The 24717-nt window shown below is 44.6% G+C and overlaps 1 protein-coding gene across 1 annotated transcript; it reads right to left on the reverse strand.

Moving 5' to 3' along the window:
• Window positions 1-1565: 1565 nt before the first annotated feature.
• CD48 (CD48 molecule) lies at window positions 1566-18339 on the reverse strand. Its single transcript, XM_008700681.2, has 4 exons — window positions 18147-18339; window positions 7379-7678; window positions 3918-4184; window positions 1566-2232 (listed from the first exon to the last, which is right to left on the reverse strand). The coding sequence occupies exons 1-4, from the start codon at window positions 18220-18222 to the stop codon at window positions 2138-2140; spliced, it is 738 nt and encodes a 245-aa protein (XP_008698903.1). The 5' UTR covers window positions 18223-18339; the 3' UTR covers window positions 1566-2137.
• Between the last annotated feature and the right edge of the window lie 6378 nt (window positions 18340-24717).

Consider the following 24717-nt stretch of genomic DNA (forward strand, 5'->3'; position numbering starts at 1 on the left):
AGGATGTCCCTTCAAGAAAACCTCTTCTGCCATGAAAAAAAGTGAGGGAAAAGGGAAGGACACTGCATAGAGAAAAGAGACCTAGACAGTCCCATTGGAAGGTGCGAGCCGATCAGAGGTGAGGCTGGGATAGAACCACAGGCAGGACTGAAGGGGATGGTGGGAGTCTTAGGGAGTCCAGGCTATCTCGTGGTAACAAACAAAAACCAAGCTTTCTTATGCTTGTTCAGTGTAGACCAGGCAGCCACCTTCCACGCAATGGCTTGGACCCAGGCCCCTTGCATGACGTGGCTCCACTTCTTAGAGTCCCTCACTTCCTGTCACATCAATTCCATCCATTTTCTATTGGCTAAAACCAGTCGCATGGCCCCAACTACATGGAAAAAGAGCTGAGAAAGGTAGCTTTTCTATTGGCCCATGTATTAGGGTTCTCCAGAGAAACAGACCAATAAGAGCTACACACACACACACACACACACACACACACACGGATTTATTATAAGGCATTGGCTCATGCAATTATGGAGGCTGACAAATCCCAAGGTCTGAGTCATCAGACTGGAGACCCAGGACTGCTGATGGCATCTGAAGGATGGGAAAAAAAATCCAAATGTCCCAGGTCAAAAGCAGTCAGGCAGAAGGAATTCCTCCATACTTGTGGGAGGGTGAGCCTATTCACACCTTCACCTGATTGGACGAGGCCCACACACATTAGGGAGGATAATCTGCTTTACTCAGGCTACTGATTCAAATGTTAATCTTATCCAGAAAACCATCCCAGACGCACACAGAATAATGTTGGACCAAACATCTGGTCACCTCTGCGCCCAGTCAGGTTGACACATAAAATTGACCAGGACGGCCCAGGAGGAAAATGAGAGAGTTTGGTGAGCACACAGCATGTTCGGGCACAGAGAAGGGCTGGATGGCAGGGAAGGCTGGTTTCATGTAGAGGAATAGTGATCTGTGGTGGGACAGTACCCTGAAGGGGGAACACATCCTTGAGTGGCCCTCTCAACTCCAGGCCCATGAAAGCCTTGGAGGAGAGGAACACACAGCAGAGACCCCAGGTGTTCTGTCAGGGCTGGGCCTGGGGGCTCCTACCTTCCTGTCATGGGAGACCTTAGCCAGAGCATTTTGTCCATTTGACAGTTTATTAGATCCTGTGACACAGGTAGGACTTGAAGAGTTGCCCATAAACTTGAAGAGTTTCCTGGCTCCCCAGGAAAGCCTTGGGAGGGACTCTTTTTATGTGGCAAAGCTGCATGCTCACTCCTGAGGGGTAAGCCTGACCCCATATTCCCAGGAAACCTAAAGAGCACGCTCCTCAGGGAGGAGGCCGGGACTTGAGGAAGGGGAGCTGGAACCCCAGGAGATTTGGCATGGATGTGGCAGCAAAAGTCAAAGACAACACAGATTAAATCGTCAGACACACCAACACGTAGTAACCTATGGCCCCAGGCTCTTCCCCTTTGTATCCCGTTTGTCCGGGCCAATGGAGCAGACATTGTCTGACAGTTTGACATTGATGGTCACATCATTTATTCAAACAAGAAAACATTGCATAGTGAGAACACATCTTTTATTGGGAAGAAATCAAGCAAGGCATGGCCTATCAGGGCCTGTGCAGACCCTCGTGGGCAGGTGGGACATCAGGGGCAGAAATGACTGGGTGAAGAGCAGAAGTAATGGAAGAAATGATCCACAGGGGAGGTGGACCAGAAGAATGGGGAAATGAGATGGGAAGACGATGAGAATAGAAAAGGCGGTGACAGAATTTGGAAAGGGAGAAGATGGTGGAGGAGAGGAGGGAGACTGGAGGCTGGGGTCAGGGAGGGGACGGCACAGAGAAAGAGACTGGGCCAGAGCTGGCTCTGCTCGAGCACGGGGGGAGACCAGTGCAGGTGGCGAATAAGAATACGGGCCTATGTGTGTCTATGTATGTGTGTTGGAAAAGAACGAGGAGATGTAAAATAAAATATTAACTGTAGTTTTAAAAAAAGTTAATTTGAAAATCCTTGTGGACCCTTCAATAGCACACTTCCTGCCATCCCGTGTAGACAGAGATCCTGTCTTGATTAGCAGCATGGTTGCTGATGAAGGCAAGTCCCAGCTGTCTTGAAGTTTCACTCTTGAGTTAGAAGAGCTTGTCTTGGGTCCATAGGAGGCCAAGAACGATGGGCACCATGACCATTAGCCATGTTGCAATCCAAGCTACTCCAGAGGATCTGGCTGAAAGAGCAAGAAAACCAAAAGCTTAGGTGCCTTGACTTCAGGGAAGGAAGGACTGCTTCCCCTCTCCATTTCTCCACCCCACATCCCATCTGTACGAAGAGGGGAAAAGAGAAGGAAGGGGAAGACTGGTAGGAAGGGAAGGGGAGAGAAGGAATAAGAACAGAAGGGAGGGCGGAGAAGACAGGAGAGAAAGCAGAAAAGAAAAAGAAAAAGGGAATGAGTGATACAGTAGGGAAGGGAAATTAGGGGTGCTTTTCTAGGATGATTTGGGTGGCTAAGAAGTGACAGTATTGGTTTAGCCCTTCCAAAAAAGGGGCTTTATTATTGTTTTCATCCCCTTTGTAGGTGAGCAGTCACCCTCTTTGATAAAGGATGGGGACTGTGACTCTTCTTTGCTCTGGATCTCAGGATGTGGTGTTCATATGAAGGTGGTCTCACGGTCAGACACTGAACTGTCACATAGGGTCTGTGGTGGCAGGAGAGACTAGGAGAAGTGTGACCGGTCAAGTGGGAAGAATAAAGAAGAGCGTACAGTTTCCATAATCCGTGTGTGGGAACAGGGGTGAAGGAATCAGCGAAGGTGGGACAGTAGACTGGGTCCAGGGAGACTGTGAAAGAGCAGTGTCTCTGGAGGCCATGGTCCCTGATGACTGGCATGACAGGGAACCAAGGTAAATGTGGCCACCACAGGCATGAGTTATTCTGGAAGGGTATAGATAGGTGTACTCCGGGGTGTGGAAAGTACAAGACCCACAATGTTGGGGATAGTAATCTAAATTTATTGAGGGGTCCCCCAAACCCCTAATGTCTCCAGAGTTGAAGAAACTGGTTCTAATTTAAGTACCACTGGAGACCTGTCAGGCACTGTTCTAGGTAAGCTGTCGGTACTGTCTCGTTTAGTCCTCATAGCAGCATAAGGATTACTGTTCCATCTGTTGTTTAAGAAGGATACAACCTGGAGAAGGACATGACTTGGAGAAGCCAAGCCGCTTGCTTAGCTATCAAGTGACAATCCCAGGATTAAGCCCACGTACCTGACTCTAAAACCTGTGAGCTTAGTGCCTGATCCCGGCTACCCCACTACAGGTCCTGTGTAGGCCTGACAGAGGGCCGGCAGTCATGCTCAGGCGAGTGGGTCCTCCCAGGAGACAGAGAAATCTGAAACATGAAACCCAGATTCTGTCTTTCTAAAGAGCAGAGAGTCTCTGCTTTAGGGTGAGGCCCGCACTCCTGTCACTACTTGTTCTTTCTTGTGCTCATCTACTTGTCCTTCTTTCCTTTGCTGGTTTAGGCCGTCTGCCAGAAACCCCTTCGTGCGCCTGTTCAACTGCGTCTGCTCCGCTCTCCCACTTGGGCTTTTCCCCTGCTCCACCGGGACAGCTCCGATTGTCCTACAATTCCCCGGGCCTCGGACTCCAGGACCGTGCACTGTCCGAGCGGGGTGGGAGCGCCAGCCACCCTTTGCAGGCGAACACAGTGAGCTCCGCAAACACCAGGTGAGCTTGCTGAGAGATGGTGGCGGGTCCCGCTGCAGAACCCGGGTCTCTCGGGTCTCTCGGATGCCTTTGGGATCCTCCATCCGAGCGGGAGGCCGAATAGGATCCCCACATCCTTCTTCACTTCATCCAAAAGAAAGCTAGTTACCCTATGCCCACCGCCCCACCCCCAGGAGTATTTCTTACCTAGTTGACAAGGTAAGGTGAAATAGACAGTGTCATTCTTGCTGCTCACGGGATTGCTGACTTCGCAGGTGTAAGACGTGGAGTGGTTTTCTGAATTAACGGTGACTTCGAGCATAAAACTCTGGGGCCCTTTTGCTAAGACTCTTGAGTTCCCGTACCAGGTGTAGGTTATGGACTGGTCCGGGATCTTACATGACAGCTGCAGATGACAGAAATTGTTCACTTCCTGTTTCTTCTGGATTTCTATGTTAGGTTGAGGTACAGGATCTGAAGATGAGGAGGATGTCGTAAGATGAGACAATGGGTTTGTGCATTTATGAGGCAGTTATGCTTTGAACCTTGAGCCAACAAAATACAAACGGAGTTAGGGAGGGACACTGAGTGCGGCAGAAAGTGGTGTCATGGAGAAGGCTCCCTACAGGGGGAGCCAGTGAGCAGCTTTGACGTCTGGAGGTTCAGACTGGAAGGGCTACTCCTTGCGGGTGAAGCTAAAATGGATCCAGGAGGGGGAGCCATGCACCCAGAAACAAAGTGGGGTTATGACTATCTGCGCGGGCCAGAAAGAGCAGCAAAGATCTCCCAGGGTCGGACTTGGTATCCCAACTGTCTGAGCCACATGAGGCTCCTTCTCCAGCACCGGCCCAGTTGGCACCATGGTCCGCATGTCCATCAAGAGCTCTGGGTTCAGATTCAGCAAGAGTCCTGGGGGAAGAGGTACTACCCTGCACACGGCAGAGCCCTCTCCTGGATTCTGGAAGAGCTACGGAGAAGAGCCTCCTGGAACCCCCAGCACACCTGAGCCACGATGAACAGCACTGTGTCTGTTAACTTTGCAACCTCGGGGTTTAGAACAGTGCATAGCACATCGGAATTTGTAAGTATCTGATGAAAGGATGGGTGGATGGAACAGTTATGAGGTACAAAGGACAGAACAGTCACTTTGGATGACTGGCATGACAGGGAACCAAGGTAAATGTGGCCACCACAGGCATGAGTTATTCTGGAAGGGTATAGATAGGTGTACTCCGGGGTGTGGAAAGTACAAGACCCACAATGTTGGGGATAGTAATCTAAATTTATTGAGGGGTCCCCCAAGCCCCTAATGTCTCCGGAGTTGAAGAAACTGGAGTGAAACCTGCCTGGGTCTTGGCCTTGGCTCTCACGGAGTGACATAATCAAGATAATTAACCCCTTGAACCTCCTGCTCATGGGTAAACTGACTGTACCTCGTAGCCCAATGGTAGTGAGATAAAATGGCATTGTCCATGGGGAAGTACTTCTTGCAGGATGCAAGTGTTTCCTCTGCATGTCGGAGGTCACCTTATCATCACCGCGGGCATCCTGCCACCAGATGGGATGAAAGGTAATCCCAGCATCGGCTCCTTCCTCTGCCAGGGTCACCTTTTCTGAAACCCTCTGGGCCTTTTCATTCTGGCCATGGGTAAAACACCCGCACAATCAGTGCTGCTCTGGTTGCCAAAGGATTAAAGGTGCCAAGAATTGACCAGATCAGAGCTTGCCTCTGGCTGCAAGTGTGTAGGGGCAATGGGAGCTCTGTCTGCCTGGCTTCCTGAACTCTAGACCCACCTCCTATGTGAAACCCCCTGAGACTGCTGGACTTCCCCCTGCATGCTCGAACTGAGCAATTTTCATACTATTTTTCGCCACTTCCTGTGGTCTAGCCTCTTGTCTTACATCTTCCACATTTCACACGGGGAGCAGCACGCACTGGGTGCTTTGTGGGTGGGGGTCATTGAGCCAGCCGGGGTAGTCTTGGAGCCATCAGAAATTCAGGGGTGGTGCTGAAAGACCAGCTTTCTGCTAATCCCATCCTGAGGGTCTTACGTCCAGGCAGGTGTACTTACCTCGTCACACCAGCTTGTGGAATTTAAAATATTCAGAAATGTTGCAAGCCGATTGTGAAACGATTCGTAAATTGGAGATGGCTGTGGTGGGAGTATTTACCACACAGATTGGTAAATGATACAAATTTGGGCTTTTCTTAACACCCCGTAAGAGACTTTGAATCTTTTCCTGTTCCCAGCACCTCCCGAATTTTCAGGCCATGTGACTTGGAGGAAGTTCGTGAGAAGAGGCTCCAGCCTCTTAGAACAGGAACCCCTGAGTTGGGGGGTTGTATATACGCTCTTCATTTACACTGTTTTGGGGAAGAAAGATGACAGATATATTCTGAGTATTTCCTAGAGATTTTGTATTTGTATTTTTGGTAATTATCTGGTAGAAGGAAACTGCATGATAAAAGGTTCGGGAAAAAACCCTTGTTTTCATGTTTGATGTTTCACTCCTATTATCTACTTTGATCCTCATTAACACCCTAAAAGGAAGATATAATTATCTTCATAATATGAGGGCCCTGAGGCTCTCAGATAGACACCTGTCTTGGATGTCTGCCCACCCCGCTTCTTTAATTTTTGCCGACCTCAGCACCATCGAGGCCTCCCCAGGAACCATGTTTCTGCCTTAAAATCTGACCCTTTGGGCCATAAATATTTCAATCAATACACGTACCAGAACCAAGTTGGCTTGATCAGTTTCTCTCTTTAAATTTCTCTTTAAATTCTGGGATTTAAACCAGGAGTTACAAAAGTCTAGGCTTTGAGAGGTCAAGTCATGTATGTGGCCGGGATCAAAAGAGGCACAGTCCACGGACTCCTGAGGCTGGGGACTCTGGGGTGGCCCTGGTTCTCCTTGTTCCTCCTGTTCAGCCCTTCCTAACTCTTCTCGGTTCCTTGAATTGCTTTCAATAGTTCTAGTTTCTTTAATAGACTCTTTTTTCTATTCTTTCTTTTTTTTTTTTTTTGCTAAATTTACATCGAACTGGCTTCTGTTACTTGCCACCAAATGAAACTTACCTAATATGGGCACAGAGATGTTAAGATCTTTCTCCAAGGTCACACAGCTAGGAAGTGAGCTAGCAACCAAGGTTTTTAACCCAGGTCTGTCTGATTTCAAGTATAATATCCTAGTCCTTATTCCACACATACCGATTAGGCTAGAGCTATGAGTGGAAGTTTTTGTCCCATCCATTTTGAAAAATAAAAGACCTCCTCTAACAGCTCCTGCCCCATCCTGTGTCTCTTGTAACTTTTTCCTTAAGGCTGATGAAGTCTGTGTTCAGGTATATTATTAAGATCAGCTCAGAACTGCTTTGCATTGACCACAGGAGAGCATGAAAAGAATAGAGAGGAAATAATTTCTACGGTTTTCCTGCTCTTCACATCTCAGACTCACTAAGGTCAGAAGAACTTTTAAATGTCCCAAGGCTATCAATTTGAGTTCAGCTGACCCCGGCTCACTCCCCAGAGGAAATGGCTCCAGGAGAAATGAATGAAGCCTGTCCTGAGGTTTTTCTGTGCTCCTCCCAGAGAGAGCCCCCATGAACCCTAGGAAACCTCCCAGCGGTCCATCCGGGGCCCTGGAGGGGGATTCCCCAAACTCACCAAACACCTCCAGTGAGATATGCCACTCCTCCTCTTTCCCAGACTCCTTCAACACTCTGAGGATGTAGGTGCTGCTGTCCTCTTTCTGGACATTAACAATGGACAGTGCTTGGTTTCCATTAAGACTGACCCTGTTCTTAAACTTAGAATTGAATAAGTTAATCTTGTTCAACTCCCATTCTAGAATCTTCTGATGGACACTGTAAAGCCAGGTGAGTTGTTCGTAGTTGGTAGACAAATTGGAGATTTGCAGACTCACGTTGCTGCCAGAGATGGCGGTCACCTGATATTTCGAACAACCTGTCAATGAGAGTGAGAGCCATCTTAGAGAGGGCAGAGGGGCCCAGCAGCCAGAGCGTCTGCCTGAGCTGATGGGACAGAAGAGAGAAGAGGTTTCTGCTTGGAACCAGTAAGTATGGTCTTCACCAGACGGCCTGGCCTCTGATCAGGAATTCAGTGGAAGTTGGAGCTTGAGGGTGGGTATGGGGATAGGGCATGTTGCTGATAATCCTTCTAGTTCTGCCCCAGAGGATGAAGAAAAAGGACACTGACGCCGGCCCCGACTCTCTCCCTTGCGCTGGTACCAGTAGCTTTTCAAATAAAATGATGACAAGTCGCGTCCTCTGTCCGGGCTTGCGCTCCCTGTCGCTTCAGTCTACTTCTCTAGCAGTGAGCAGGAAGCAGAGAAGGAGCAAAGTTTGAAGTGAATGGGCACCAGAGCTATTCAGCGGCAAAGTATTAGAGAAGCATGAAGGCATTGCAGGAATAAAAATAGTAGGCTATTTTCCTGGCATTTGTAATTTTTGTAGTATTTCTCAGCTTTTTAAAATTTGTGCTACATTGCGGTTTCTTTTCTCATTCTAACTAAATTCACTTTTGTTCCTATTTGTGTTGCTGTTCTGTTCTTTTCTCACGAGGGTGCCCAAACCTTGTTTGGTTAAGGCAAGGAAAAGAAAAGATGGCAGCAAGGAAGATGCAAGGTGAAGGGAGGTGTGTTGACGCTTTGTGGAGGGAGAAGAACAAGGGAGGCGGATAGAGTTAGGTATCTATATATAGGCTGAGAAAGAACCATAGAAAGAAGCTACCAGTAGAGGAAAAAAGAAATATGACCTATATTACTCTGGCCTCACCTACTGTCACGCAAAACCTCAGTCATATTGTTCAACATCATATGTACACCCGGCTGTTCACGTTCCACAAATCCGGCATTTCCAAAAGAATTCTCTTCAACCGATAAAAGATTGAAAAGGAATAGAAAGAAAAAAAAAAGATTGAAAATGCCTGTGTCCCCAGGGCTTTCAAGTTTCTATTTATTAATCCTTCCTGCTATCCGTCTCTGCCTAGTGCTCACTCAGACATACTCACACTTTCATTGTCACAGTGCTTCTGATTGGCCCACTCCACACATTGTCATCTCTGTGACGTAATCAATTCGGTGCCAGTAACGGTCTTTGAAGAACCACTATGTGCCTGGCACCGCGTGAGGCGAGGCTCTGGCATCTGCAGGGCAGACGGGGGCTCTAGCCTCTTGGAGCATGCAGCCCAGCACGACATTCTCTTCAGGATTTTAAAACCACCAGACATATATTCTAGACTTGTTTTCCATGTGAGTTAATAGAAGTAGTGACAATCGACAGCCTAGATCAGTGTTTTTCAAGGTTGGCACTATTTTTTTTTTAAAGATCTTATTTATTTATTCGACAGAGAGAGAGACAGCCAGCGAGAGAGGGAGCACAAGCAGGGGGAGTGGGAGAGGAAGAAACAGGCTCCCAGTGGAGGAGCCTGACGTGGGGCTCGATCCCATAACGCCGGGATCACGCCCTGAGCCGAAGGCAGACGCTTGACCGCTGTGCCACCCAGGCGCCCCATCAAGGTTGGCACTATTGACATTTTAGGCCAGGTAGTTCTCTGTTGTGGGAGCTGTCCTTGTACATTGTAGGATTTTCAGCAGCATTCCTGGCCTCTGCCCATTAGAGACCAGTAGCACTTCTCCAGATGTGACAATCAAAATGTCTCCAGATATGGCCCATATCCCACCCCCAATTCTGGCTGAGAACTACCGGCCTAAGTCATCTTTGGCAGACTCGCCAGTAAGTGTCAGACATATGCTCAGGAAGATAGCACAACTCACAATGAACCCCCTCTTTATTTCTCAGTAAGAAGTGATAGCCAACCACCAGAACGATCTTTTGGGAATCAGTACACATAGGTAGTGAAGAAGAGAGGAAGGAAAGATACAACATCCTGTGCGTGTCTGTATCTTAGCAACCCTGTTATACTGAAATGATCTGTGTATGTCTCCTACCTGCTTCTATCACCAGACTATAAGCTTCCTAAAGACAAGAAATGAGTCCTATGAGTCTATTCATTTTCCATTATAGTGTGATAGTTCAGAGCATGGGTTCTGAAATCAGACTGCTTCGGTTCAAATCCTGGCTCTACCACTTGCTAGCCATGTAACCTTGAGCATGTGACCTAACCTCTCTGTCTTTGTTTTAGTTATTATCTCATAGAGTTTGTAATGGTTAAGTCTATGTGTCAACTCGACTGGGCTAAGGGTTGCCCAGATAGCTGGTAAAACATTATTTCTGGATGTGTCTGTGAGAATGTTTCTGGAAGAAATTAGCTTTTGAATTGGTAAACTGAGTAAAGAGGATCACCCTTACCAATGTGGTGGACACCAGAATCCATTGAGGGCCCAAAAAGAACAAAAATGGCAGAGGAAGGACAGATTTACTCTTTGCTTAAGCTGGGACATCCATCTTCACCTACCCTTGGACATTAGTGTTCTTGGTTCTTGGGCCTTGGACTTGGAAGGGACTTACACCCTTGGGTCTCCTGGTTCTCAGGCCTGCAGATTTGGACTGGAACTCCACTATTGGCTTCCCTGTGCCACCAGCTTGTAGATGGCAGGTTTGGGACTTCTCCATACAGAGAAGTACACAATATGGGTTATGCTTCCATAATTGCATGAGACAATCCCTCATAATAAACCTGTTTCTATATATTTATATATAGACTATTTACTCTGTTTCTCTGAAGAACTCTAATACAGAGTTACATTAATAAAACGTTTAGAATATAACTTAATACAAATAATCAATACAAGTAAAGTTTAGCTTAGAATAATACTTGGAAGATTAGTAAGCATTCAATAAATGTCATGTATTGTTTTATTATTGCCTACATTATTGTCTGTATCCATAACACCTAGTGCTATGCCTAAGTTAAGATGTTTAACAACTGCCGTTGAACTCATTTTGTTATACCAAAACAGTGGTAAAATAAGGACTACACTAATGATATATTTTTTAGAAATGGATGTTCATATATGAATCTGAAAGACTGAAGAATGTGAAACAAGGGGCCTAAAATCCAAAAAAATGTAGCAGCTCCTGAATCAGCTTTCACTTGTAGTCTACTGGTCTAAAACTAAAGGATGTCAGTATGCACAAGAGATAACACAAAACCAGGTCACTGGCCTAGGACATGTGGTGATGAGAAAGAGGTCCCAGCATCTCTATCAGAACAGACAACTTCCCTAAAGCTTCCTTGGGGCTGGAGAAAGAAGGATGCATGCAATGAGAAAGAATGAAGAATACACAGCACATAGACTTATGATCCAGGACCAGTTATACCCTGCATCCTTTCTCCTTGTGAGAACGGAGTCTGCTTTATAAGGACAGAGAGGTCATGTTTGGCAAGGGTATTCCCAAGATGCTCAGAAGAACTTCAGAATTCAGCGTGAGGGGCAGGGAGAAACTACAGCAGACACCTAGCCACTAATTTTGTAAGCTTTCTCAAAGGCAAAGACAACATCTTGCTCAATTTTGAGTCCCCACAATACTCGATTGACATTTAGGATTTAGTAGACGATGAATGAATGGATGACAGTGACAAAATGTATATGTAAGTGCTCCCAGTCTTCTTCTTTTCATGACCTCCTGCTAGCCAAAAAGGTTTTTCATATTTTTACTTTCCACTCAGCTTCTCCCTCTTGTTTACTTCTTAAGACCAGTTTGGACTGATGCGACAGGAAGGAAAGGAAGAAATAAGCAAATACCAAGGCCACTCAAGCTGGTTTAGGAAATAGGGGTGTTAGCAAATTGGGGTTCAAAAGAGTAAGACTGTCTGGGTAGCAGATGGATGGGATGGTTTGAGAGGACTTGAGAAGAGGACAGGAAAGGTGGGTGTAGGAAGTGTTGCTGTAGTTTATATATTGGATTTCCTTTAACATCTTTTGAAAGACTGTAAGTAGAAAATTGAGTTACTATTTAGTTACTTGTGACCAATGAACTGTGTTTCTTTTTTTTTCTTTTTTTTTTCTTTTTTTTAAGATTTTATTTATTTATTCGACAGAGATAGAGACAGCCAGCGAGAGAGGGAACACAAGCAGGGGGAGTGGGAGAGGAAGAAGCAGGCTCATAGCGGAGGAGCCTGATGTGGGGCTCGATCCCAGAACGCCGGGATCACGCCCTGAGCCGAAGGCAGACGCTTAACCGCTGTGCCACCCAGGCGCCCCTGAACTGTGTTTCTTAAATATAAATATGTGCCCAAACTGCCCTGTGGAACCCTGTGTAATGGCTGGATCCTGATAATGGTAAATGAATAAAATCAATAATAAACGAATAAAAGATGACTGGACAAAGCAAGCAGAGGAGCAGTGGAAGAGGTGCCCAGGAAGTCTCAAAAAAAACCCAACAACATAAAAATGTGTTGACTATGGCATTCAAGTTTTCAGATATCGAAAGTCAATGCAAAGCAATTAAACCCTGCAATACCAACCCGGCAGCCTCAGAAGGGCGGAGGTCGAGCTTGAAAACAGAAAATGGAAGAAAGAATTTTGTTTTGAATTATCTAATGAAAGGGTAGCCTGGAAAAGCAACATAAACCTGAAGATAGAAGCAGTAGAAAGAATGCTTGTCTGACCGTTTAAAAAGGGATAAAAGATATTGTCATCTTCTGAAATAATTCTATAATTCATTCACAAGTTTAAGAAAAAGTATGTATTAATTTTACAAATATAGATCGCAAAATTAATGCAGAAATGAAGTAATACAATTTGGGCTATCAAGATGGTGGTTTAGTCTGCTAATTGTCTACTAAATTCAGATAAATTGATATCTTTCTTATCTATAATATATTTATGGGTTTTTTTTTTCATTTTTGAAGTAAATGGACAACATCTTGATTTGCCTTCCTAACAATTGCTTATGTTCGAAGGCAGGAGAAGTAACTGCAAAGAAAGTTAATTCTAACAGGAAGAAGTATTCAGTTATGTGTCCGCACGCATGGGATAAAGTTACTGTGTTTACGTGCAGTTTACAATAAAAAATAAAGCAGTTTTTCCTGTGCCTAGCCATGTTTCCTGTCTGTAGAAAAGCAAAACTGAAATGGGCAAGGAGGGAAACAGATCAAAGAAAGAGATCATTTCATACCAAAGAGTCTACCCAGGAAAGTGAAAGAGGTACTGAAGAGGAAGTTCTCATCACTCTAAAATCAAGTCACATGGCTTCTAAAACCACTAAGGAAGAAAAGACGTGAGTTTTAAAGATACTAATATGGAGTTACCAAGAGCCCTCTGCTGAGAGCAACCATTTAACCAACTTGTACAACCTTTTAAGGAAGTAATTTTTAAAACTGAAGTATAATGGACATACATTATAGCAGTTTCAGGCGTACACCATAATAATTCGACGTCTGTATACATTGTAAAACGGTCACCACGATAAGTCTAGTTTGATGACTTTCTGTAGTGTTATGCTTAGATTCCCTTCTCACCATCTTTTGTGGATCTATTATAGATTTTTGCATTGTGGTTAACCATGAGGCTCACATATGACAGGCAATATATATATCGGTCTACTTTAAGTGGCTAGCAAGTTAAGTTTGAATGCATTCTAAGACCCTGCAGTTTTACTTCCCTCTACCACATTTTATGTTGTTGATATCACATTTTACGTCTTTTTATTTTGTGCATCTCTTAACTCATTATTGCAGTTATTGCAGTTACAGTTATGTTTTTACTACTTTTCTAACCTTCATAGTAACTTTGTAATTGATTATTCCACTACTTTTACTATATATTTACCTTTACCAGGAGACTTTTACTTTCATATGTTTTCTTCAGCTTAAAGAAGTCCCTTTAACATTTCTTTTAGGACTGGTTTAGTGGAGGAGTACTCCTTTAGCTTTTGCTTGTTGGAAAACTCTTTACCTCTCCTTCAATTCTGAATGGTAATCTTGTTGGGTAGAGTATTCTTGGTTGGAAGTTTCTTACTTTCAGTGCTTTGATTATGCCACTCCCTCCTGGCATGCAAGTTTCCACTGAGAAATCTGCTGATAGCTCTATGGGTGTTCCCTTGTATGTAACTAGTTGTTTGTTTTTTTCTTGCTGGGTTTAGGATTCTCTCTTTAACTTTTGACATGTTAATGTCTTGTTGTGAGTCTTTCTATGTTTATCTTATTTGGAAATCTCTTTAATTCCTGGATCTGATGTGTGTTTCCTTTCCCAGGTTAGAAAAGTTTTCAGTCATTATTTCTTCAAAGAAGTGTTCTGCCCCTTTCTCTCTCTCTTCTCCTACTGGGAGCCCCACGATGCAAATGTTATTCCACTTGACATTTTTCCGTGGGTCCCTTAAGCTATCTTCACTTTCTAAAAATTCTTTTTTCTTTTTGTTGCTCTGCTTATGTAGTCGTAGATTTGTGTCCATGGAAGGAGATGAGTTCAAGATCCTACTATGCTACCATCTTGAACTGCCTTCTATCTTAAGGAAGTAATTTGGCAATAGATATCAGGACCCCAGATCTTTTCATGGGTGGCAAGAGTACTGTTTCCTGAGATGAGAAGACTAATGAGTTTACTAGGCCAGATTGCAATGGGTCAAGAACTCAATGGAAGGCGAGGGAGAGGAGACAACAAAAGTACTCTTTTTAGACATTTCAATGTGAACGGGAGGGAAACTGGCAGGGCATTGTGTACAGGGACATGGAAGGTAGAAAGAGGTTTTTGGTTTTATTCTTTAGTTGTATTTAAGAAGGAAAAAGACAAGCTATGATAGGTCAAGGGAAGGAGCCAGAGGAGAGGGAGACATGGAAGAGAAAGAAGGTGACCAATGGCACTGGGCTAGAGGAAGTTTAGAGCAGAGTTAATGGCCCAGGTCTTGCCTGGAAGGGGAGACACTTCATGCTTTGAGGGAAAAGAGAAGGAGGAAAAGACAGTTAGGGATGTAAAGAAGTTTGTAGTTTAGAGGTGTTTGGCAACAAGTTGAGAGGCTTTCTGCCTAATGATCTCCAGTCCCCATTTTTTCAGTGAAATAGGAGGCAAATTGTTTGCTGAGATCCCAGCTTGACTGAAACAATGATTCACAGTTTCCTCCCTCCCTCCCTTTTTCCTTCCCTCCATCTATCCATCCATCCATACACACATACATATGTACATCAATTTATTCATTTATTCACTCTCCTAATAAATGTAGAATAAGCACTTACTATGGACTAGATTCTGAGGTAGGCACCCCGCATAGAATGAAAGAGGCACAGCTCCTTACCTTAAGGAGCTTCCATTCTAGTGGATACAGACAATTAATCAGATTATTCCACTATTGGTGATAAGTGTTAGGATAAGGAAAATATGGAATACTAAGGGAACACACCACTTGAATTTAGGGATCAGGAGTGGCTTCCATAGAAAGTGTAAATAGGAATTAGTATAAGTAGAAATTAGCCAGGAAAAGATGAGGACTGGGAGTAATCAATGTTCAGACTAGAGGAGAAGAAAAGTATCAAGCGCTCAGAGACCACAAAAGCAAGATCCATTCAAGGAAGTGGAAGTAGTGCAGTTGATTAGAACATCAACTGGGGGAAGGGAGGAAGTGGCCACATGACCTAGTGCAAGCTTATGCTCAGTGTCTGCTGTCACTCTCGTCCACTATGGTGACCACTGATGAGTATTTAAAAGAAGAGTAAAATAAACAGATAACCACTTTAGAAAATTCATGCCAATGGTAGTATGGTAAATACTAGGCAGAGAGAAGAACTGAGTTTAAAAAAAAAAAAAGAGCTTTTAAGCAGGATAAGAAACTATCGTAGTCTTTGGATGAGAGAAAATGATGTCTTGATTGAGAATAGGTAGTTTGATCTGCCAGCAGAGGTGAATGGAATTAGATATATTTGAGAGACTTTTCGAAGGTGTAAGTAATAGGACTTACTCATTGGACATGACAGGTGAGGAAAAGAAAGGAGGTGAGAATGGCTTCCAGAATTCTGGCTTCAGTAATTGGACAGAGAGATGTCATTTACTGAGAAGGAAATTGGACATAGAGATGTCATTTATTGAGAAACCAAACAGCAGAGGAACACCCTCCCCTTGGTCATGGCCTCAGTAAGTAGAAGACAGCAGAAGTATGACTCATAAAGTGAGGTTAGAAAAGACCATGTTGCGTTTGCCTACTTCTCTCAAGATACTCACCCCGGGAGGTTTGGCGGCCATGTTAGAAGATCAGACATACAGCTATTGTAGTATTACTCAGCCTAGGCACCAGTCACACGAGTGAAGAAACCTCAGAGACGACCCTAAGCCCCACCATGATGTACCCCATGATATTACATGAGGCGTCCCAAGGTGCTGAGCACAGCCCACCCCCTCATTTGTGCACAAAATAAGTGATTATTATTTTAAGCTGCAGAGTTGTGGTGGCTTATTACACAGCAATAGATAGCCAGAACAAAGACGATGAATTAGATTTTGGTCCTATGTTTGGATAATCTGGAGATGTGTAAAAGGCAGTTAAAAATTCAAATCTGGGGGTAAAGAGAGAGCTGTGGGCTCTGAAGTTTACTTTGGGCTCTTATCGGTCTCAGACTGTGTGCGTTACATTTGCAAAGCAATTCCACATTCTTTATTTGATTTGATCCTCATAATAATCCCTTGAAAAAATGGGAAGCATATTATTATACCCATTATAGAGCTGAGAAAGCAGAGGCCCAAAAAGCTTTTATGATTTGTAGAAAATCCCATAGCTTGGAACTCAGATAAAACAAAGGTCTTCTGATTCCAGTGCATGCTGCTTCCGCTGCACTCTGCTAAGTGCTATGGGCAGACGGGGAAGATGCCCAGCACTGGAGGGTACTTGATATCAGAGAGCTAATTTCCTCCTCGAGCCTGAGGAGGGATGACAGAGGAGACTTAAAAATGTTTCTCAAATTTTTCCACAAAACTATCCCTTACCAGGGAGGAGAGAACTACTTTGTTCCCGGGAAGACCTAGACATACAGCCCAAAAGAAAGTTCTTTGAAGTCATTCATTCATATATTTAACAATTATTTATTGCACCCAGGCTATGTTCCAGGCACTCTGCTAACTTCAGCACTGTACATGGTCTCTGTCCTCATGTCCTCTCGAGGAGACAAATAATCGAACAAGCAACTCACCGATCACAAGCTGGAAGCTTACAGAAGGAAGTCACATAAAAATGGAAGCCTACAGAAGAGGCAGAGGGAGAGGACGGTGCAGTGAATCTTGGGCAGAAGGAGAAACTTAGCTGTAACAGAGAAAGCACCTGCTTCAAGGCAAACAGCAAAGTTAAATGTAAATGATATGATTAATAGGGGAAGTTACAAACTGGGGATAAGATGATCATTTGTGGACATAATCTATGCCAAAGAGATTCAAACACGTTGCCCTTGTGGCTAAGAAAGTCCTGAAATATTCCAGTTCTCTTAGCAGCACTATCTTTCCCAAAAGCTGGATTAATATGTCCCATCAGCCCCCACTCCCAGGGCCGTATCAGTGTTCTGAGTTGAGTCAGCCCCACGGAGCCCATACAGCTACGAAAGCCCTGAAGACATGGTGTCTCTAGACTACACAGCCATCAGCCAGATCCCAAGTCCTGCCACCCTGAGAAGTCTTGCGGGAGTGACAACAGGGTGTGGCTAAGCATGTGTTGGTTCCCGGTGCTTGTTCATTTTTACTCTTTTTTTTCCCCCATAGTGGTGAGCACTAAAGCCTTTGACATGAAAAAGACCTGAGTATCTCTTAGGGGAAATAGTGAGAAAGGCAGTAGCTGAACTCCCCCTTCTCCGCTGACCTGGGAAGAAAGGTACTGGAAGGTGACCGGCGGTAACAGAAAGGAAAGTTAACTCGGTCCCTGGGTACATGAGGGGGACCGAACAGCCCAGGGCAGGGGAATGACCCTTAACGCTTAACAACTAGATGCTGGGGGCTCCTTTGACATTGAGGCGCCTCGGGTCTCTGCTCAGACCCTCATTCAGAGACCCTAGAGAAAGCAATCCTCTCCCAGCATTCTTTCCCACAATTTAGATCTCTCTTTGGGACAACGACAACATCATTTACCTTTGTTCAGGACACAACCCCTTGCATAGACAGAGGTGTCAAGAAGGCCTCTGGGAGCACAGTGTACCGAGCAGAAAATGGGGCAGCTGTCAAGGGGAGCTTCCTCTCATTTAAAATGCGAAACAAAACAACACATCTTCCAGACCACAAAGCGTGGAACACAATCTGAGGGGCCTACTTTCCCATCTCCCTCAGGTCTTGTTTTTGTCATGAGCCCTTGGGAAAAGAGAGAGGTTGATTCTCCAAGGCTCAGGAAGATTCCCCAACGCGCCACAGCCCTCCTAGCAGCATAGAAGTGTCTGCTGTCTGGAGAGCACGCTCCACGTTCAGGACTCAGCCTCACCCTATTCCCCCTTCCCCGTCTCACCCGTGCCTTCAATACACAGTCACAGGCACACAACTTGTGTAAAGTACCTTGAGTGCTGGTTGCCAGGAGCAAATGAAGCAGGAATAGAAGTTCCAGAGCCAGACACCACCTTTGGAAGCACATGTTACTTCCCAGGAGCGCTGGAGACAGGCCAGAACCAGGCTAGAGAGAGAGCGAGGGCTCCAGAGCCCTTGAAATCACGGCCCAAAGTTAGAGAAAGAGTTGTTGACCTTTTCGACACTCAGCAGTTCATGGGTGGAGCTCAGAAACAGGAAGCCCCCGTATCTGAGGGCACCACGGAAGCAAAATGAAATTAGCTATTTTGTTTGAATGTGAATTTGGTTCTGTTTTCTGGAGAGAGGATGCATAGCTTCTAGCGGATTCTCAGAGGGCTCAGTGCTCAGGAAAAATTAAAGACCAAAAGAAGAGAAAAGAAAAGATTCAAATCCCCTGTGAGAGAATATCTGGTTTTGGTTTCCCAGGCAGGAGTCACCCTGATTAATTCAGAAGTTAAAATTAGTAGGTACCCCATAAAACCTGCAGGGGAATTCTGGCCTGAGCCAACCCGAAGTCATGAGAGGGTCATATGTAAGTGTCATTTAGCAGAAAATCTAGGCAATCACATCTCCCATGCCCTAGTCCCACCCTCGGTCTCCTCCTCCTTTATGATAAAGTCACGGCCTACCCACTGAACATTAGCAGAAAAAGCAAGATTACTTGGCCCAAAAGAATGGATTTCCCTGGCTTGTGGTCTAAGAAATTTCAGGCCCATCCCTCTTGAATCTAAATGAATTATTTGCCCACCTAAGTCACTTTGGGAACCCATAAGGCAAGCCATGGTCCCTAATACAGCGTATTTGTAGCTGTTTTTTAATTGGAGACATTTCTGATTCAACATAGAGAAGCCCAATACAAACATTGCTCTCCTCAATTTGTGAACTCCTGTGATAGAAGTACTTACCCTTCCCCAAAAATGGGCATGGGGAAACTGAGTCAGCTCAGTGCCGTAAACTGCACAGGACCTCGCATTCACTGGAACACGTCGGAGCCCAGTGAGGAGAGAAGGGCAGGCATTATTGCCTGCGCTTTAGAACTGAATCTCAGAGTCAGACCAAGGTTCAGCTCAATCCACCCCAGTCTTCAGCGCTGCCCCCAACGAGGGCTACCGAAAATCTTTGGACTAGAAGAGAAGACAGGAGTAGAAGGAGCTAAGTTGCAATGGAGTTAGCTAGGGAAGATTTTAAAGAAAATTATAAACCGAAAGCAGGAGGAGGAGGAGGAAGAGGCAGAGTCACAAGGGCAGAGAAAGAGAAAAGGAAGGAAGTGAAGTAAACTGTGGGTGAGCTTTATTCAGACCCTGACTCCTCCAGGGAGTTTTCAAAAGGGCTTCAAAAGGGTTGCTGCCCAGGGAAGCATTTGAGTAACAACACTCCGACCAGAGAGGGGGCCGCTACTCTTGCAGGCTGGCCTCTCGCTGGCTCCAGTAGGGGGCAGCACAACACTGCGGGTGTGGGAGAAGGCTCCAGCCTGTTCGAGCCCCAGGCCGACTGAAAGCGCCGGGCTCTGGGAACAATACCCTGGGGGCAGCCCTAACATTTAAGAGGTGAGCAGAACAAAAGGACCCTAAAAAGGAAAATGAGAAGGATCCATCAGGTAGTCTAGGAGGAAGTGATGTTTCAAAAAACTGTACCCAGATTCGCAGAAAGTGTATGTATCCATTGCATTTTTTTCTTCTTTTTTTCTGTTTTTATTTTTATTTGCATTTACTTTATGCAGAATTGATTCCCGGGCCATAAGTTTTTTTTCCTTCAGTTTCTTCTGGGACAGCTTTTCGTTCTGTGCAACCGCCTTTTCTTGTTAAGGAGTAATCTGCTCTTTTTCAGTTAAGGATCATCTCGATGTGGCAGGGAGCGCTCATGTGTGGGTGAGTCCGACCATGAGCCCTGTAAGTTCTGTGCCTTGGGGGCTCTGTTCGCCTGGATGTGCTCAATGACCAGAGAATCGACATCTAAACCCTTGAAGTTCAGCATTAGTCTCTGCGTTTTTCAGCCTGTGCAGTAAAAATTCAGTGCTCTTCCTGGGCCACCGACCCTGTGTCCAGCCCCACCGTTTGGCCGGGCACACCTCCCAATGCCGCTATTGTAGGACCGGAATGGCACACATTGCTTCTGCAAAGCAACATCCTTTAGATACTTGGTGGCTTTTCGGAGATGCGTACCCCTGATGGCCTGGGCAGTTTCATGTGTGTTCTTAAAGTGAACACGAAGATTTGAACCTCTTGATTTGCATGATTTTGTAGGGTTTTCTGGGTCAAGAGAATTTCAGACATTCTCAGAGATCACCTCAAGCCGCTTAGGGGAAAAGCTATCTGTTGCATTTAGTAATTGTGTGGTCACTAGTGACCTTAATCTTGGTAAGAGCCATTTTGGTGGAAGCAGAGGTCAGAGTCTCCTCTCCTCTTTTCCTTTCTTCTCCTTCCCTATAGCTATTAGATATTTCTCAAGCTCTCCGTCATTTCTGAAGATGTGGAAATGAAAGCTACGCTCTTGCCTGCTCGTACGCAGCTCACAATCTTGTGTTAAAACGTGGTTGTGAAATGGGGAATTACGGGGCCGCATGGAAGGACCACCCAACACAACTGTGTGGTCATGGGAGGCTGCTGGGAGACAGTGAAGAGGTGTGACTCCTTTGAGGAGTAAGGGAAGTGTGTTACATAAGCAAGATGAATGGGATCACATCGCAGAAGCCGGAGAACTTGGCTAGTTCAGGAAACTGAGGATACTTTGTGTGTCAGGAATAAAAGGAAAGGAAAGGAAACCGGGTCCAGCCATGAGGCTTTGGTGTGTGCAGTTAAGAGTTTGGATTTCAGCCTGACCCTTTTCAAGGGGAGACACGTAAAGGATTGGGAGCAGATGGCTGATCCGCTTCATTCCCCAGGCCAGAGAGAAAGCTCATGAGGAGGAGGAGACTAGAAGCAAGATGTTACAAGAACCCAGCTACGCAATAATGAGGGTTCAGCAACAGCAGCGGGGAATGACGGAATGAGTCAAAACCAGCAGACCCCGATACTTGGTTTTGTGTGGGAGAGGTGGAAATGGGAAAAGAAAAAGCCTGCTTGCTGCCTTGGGTGACCAAATCAGTGGGGGGGGGGGGGGGGGAACATGAGGGATAATCTCAGTTTGGGATGTGTTAAGATTAAGATGTCTAAAACAGACTTGAGTATGTGGATCTGGGTCTCAAGAAAAGACCTGCGCTGCGTACCAGATACATGAATAGTCAGCCCACAAATTGGTTGAAGTCATACCACGTACAGGAAGGATCTCTCTTGGGAAGAATATGTAAAGTGAAATAGGGATTGAGCAGGAAGTCCCCATGTCTTAGCTCATCAGACTACTCTCACAAAAATACCAAAGACTGGGAAGCTTGAACAACAAACATTTACTTCTCACATTCTGAAGGCCGGGAAGTCCAAGGTCAAGGCACCAGCGGATTGAGCATCTGGGGAGGGCCCACTCACTAGTTCATAGATGGCCCTCTTCTCACTATGTCTTTGTGTGGTGGAAAGAAGGAGAGAGCTCTCTGGGCCCTCTTTTAAAGGACACTAATCCTATTCATGAGGACCCCACCCTCATGACCCAACCATCTCCTAAAAGCCACCTCCCAATACCATCACATTAGGGATTAGGTTTCAACATGTGAATTGGCGGGGCAGGGCGCGAGTAGCAGGGACGACCCCAGGCACAAACCTTCACTCAATAGCACCCTGGTAATACCAACATTTAAGGAATGGTAAAGGAAGAGGCATTTACAAAGATCTGCTAGAAAACTGGGAAGAAAATTAGAGCATTTTAAAGGAAGTTAATAGCAAATGAGAAAATTCGAAGAACTGAGGTGTTCACAACATCAAATGCTACAGAAATGAAACGGAATGACGGTTACAGTGATTTGTCTATTGCAAAGTACACAAACGGGTAAATTATAGAATGAGAATAAGAAAATGCCCAATACACAAGAAAAATGCACATTCATTCTAGGAATCGGGGAAATGGGAATTAAACAAATAATGATAATATTTCCTATTAAATTGGAAAAAAATAACTTGTTAGATTCCAGTGATGAAAAAATTAGGGGAAACCAGACATAATGTTTATGGGAACATAAATTGTGCAGTCTTTTTGGAGGGAAATTTGGTGTTTCCTGTCAAAATTTTAACTAATACCCTTGGTACTTTGTTCTACTTGTAATAATCTATATACAAACATACTGGCACAACGGCACAAGGATAAATGAAACGTAAAATGATGTTCATTACAACATAATTTATGGGTTATTTATACATCATTTATAATGAAAGAAGTTGGAAATAACTTACAAATACCAACCAATAGGAAGATGGATGAAAAATTATGGTATAAACACGTTCCTGGGAAAATATGGAACCATAATACAGAATGAGACGGAACAGAATGTATCAATCTTTTTTTTTAAGATTTTATTTATTTATTTGACAGAGAGAGAGACAGCCAGCGAGAGAGGGAACACAGCAGGGGGAGTGGAAGAGGAAGAAGCAGGCTCCCAGCGGAGGAGCCCGATGTGGGGCTTGATCCCAGAGCACCAGGATTACGCCCTGAGCCGAAGGCAGACGCTTAACGACTGCGCCACCCAGGCGCCCCCAGAATGTATCAATCTAAAAGGAATGTCTATGATATATTGTTGAGGAAAAAAAATTGTAGATAAATGTATATGATAGACTCCTGTTTTTGTTAAAATCTGTGCATGTGGACAGAGTTGTGTGTTATATAGTTTATACAAATACAAAAAAAATTTTAAATAATTTACATAAAACTGGAAACTAGTGTCTAACTCAGGGATGGGGTGGGAAATTTAGTAAAGCTTTTACCCTTTATTATTTGATTTTTTACAATAAATATTCTTATTCTGTGTTCTTATTCCCATTTGTTACTATATATTCAAAAGGAATAAAGTCTCCATTGGATTTAATAAATCATCAGTTTCAAATGAATCATGGAAGAAAATCTGTTTGCATTGAGTAGAGAAATAAATGAGAAGTGAAGAAGTGGGTACATGAAATCTAAACATTTTTTTTAATTTTTTAAATTTTTTTTAAATTTTCTTCTAAATTTTAAGTGTTGTGTTTTTTTTTCAAATTTTTATCTAAAGTCTAGTTAGTTAACATATAGTGAAATAGGGGCGCCTGGGTGGCACAGCGGTTAAGCGTCTGCCTTCGGCTCAGGGCGTGATCCCGGCGATCTGGGATCGAGCCCCACATCAGGCTCTTCTGCTATGAGCCTGCTCTCCTCTCCCACTCCCCCTGCTTGTGTTCCCTCTCTCGCTGGCTGTCTCTATCTCTGTCGAATAAATAAATAAAATCTTTAAAAAAAAAAAAACATATAGTGAAATATTGGTTTTGGGAGTAGAATTTAGTGATTCATCACTTACTTACAACACCCAGTGCTCATCCTAACAAGTGCTCTCCTTAATCCCCATCACCTGCCTACCTCCCTCCATCGCCACCCTACGTTGGTGTCCTACAGTCACTGCCCCACCACACCCAAGGGCAAGGTTCATGGTGAGAAAACCAAGATAGACCTACAGAGAAGGACCACAGTGTGTCTGCTAAACCCCATCGGCAAAGCCAGAAACCAAGCCAGAAAGATTTGAGAGGAGATCTCTAAAGAGAGGAGAGAAGATCCCCAAAGCTGATGCTGAAATCGTGGAAATACCTGCCGAGGAGATGGCAAAGAGACCAGGCACAGGAGGCTGAGGGCTGAAGACCTTACATGAGGTACGTGTGGTTTTGATATGTGGAGACTTCTGTGACTGTACTGTTCGAAATTCTGTTTTTCATTAAGTTTCACAAAAAGACAGTTTTAAGTTCTTTTATTTATTTTTTTAAAAAGATTTTATTTATTTATTCGACAGAGAGAGAGCGACAGCCAGTGAGAGAGGGAACACAAGCAGGGGGAGTGGGAGAGGAAGAAGCAGGCTCATAGCGGAGGAGCCTGATGTGGGGCTCGATCCCATAACGCCAGGATCACACCCTGAGCTGAAGGCAGACACTTGACCGCTGTGCCACCCAGGCATCCCTGTTTTAAGTTCTTTTAAAGCTGTGTTGTCAACATGCTTCATTATTTTTGGGTCAAAGAAGCAGATTGGAATGGGGGAAACAGCTTTCCCTTCTAGTTCCCTAATTGGAAGAGCTCTTTGGTTCCCAAGAAGAGAGATTCCCTAATATTAACAGACATCAGCCATATGGCACAAACATATTGTCATGTAGGGAAACTAATTTTTGTAATGTTCTCTTCTCCCTTCAACCCAAAAATCCCTCCCAAATCCAAAGTATTAGACACCCGAATGAGGGAATCTAGCCCTTCCAGTGACAATATCAAAAGGACATCACTCAAGCTGTGATTCCCTTTTTAGACTGTGGAAACTGAGAACTCTGAACCTTTTGTTTTAGACTGAGCCAAAATTAGATGCTTGGAATTTTCAGCCCCCTTCCTCCATTCTCCAGAGAGGGAAGAGGGGCTGGAAACAGAGTTAATAATTGACTATGTCTGCATGATAAAGTCTCCATAAAAATCTCAATATTATGGG

Source organism: Ursus maritimus, unplaced genomic scaffold (assembly GCF_017311325.1).
Source record: "Ursus maritimus isolate PB19 unplaced genomic scaffold, ASM1731132v1 scaffold_2, whole genome shotgun sequence".
Classification (NCBI taxonomy): domain Eukaryota; kingdom Metazoa; phylum Chordata; class Mammalia; order Carnivora; family Ursidae; genus Ursus; species Ursus maritimus.

What these genes read in the sequence shown, in the direction of transcription:
- CD48 (XM_008700681.2), bottom strand. Translation starts at nt 18,222, where the DNA reads ATGTGCTTCCAAAGGTGGTGTCTGGCTCTGGAACTTCTATTCCTGCTT. An exon ending in CCTGGCAACCAGCACTCAAG is followed by an intron (nt 7,679 to 18,146) that starts GTACTTTACACA and finishes TCTCATTGACAG; the next exon opens with GTTGTTCGAAATATCAGGTG. An exon ending in TATCTCACTGGAGGTGTTTG is followed by an intron (nt 4,185 to 7,378) that starts GTGAGTTTGGGG and finishes CCTCATCTTCAG; the next exon opens with ATCCTGTACCTCAACCTAAC.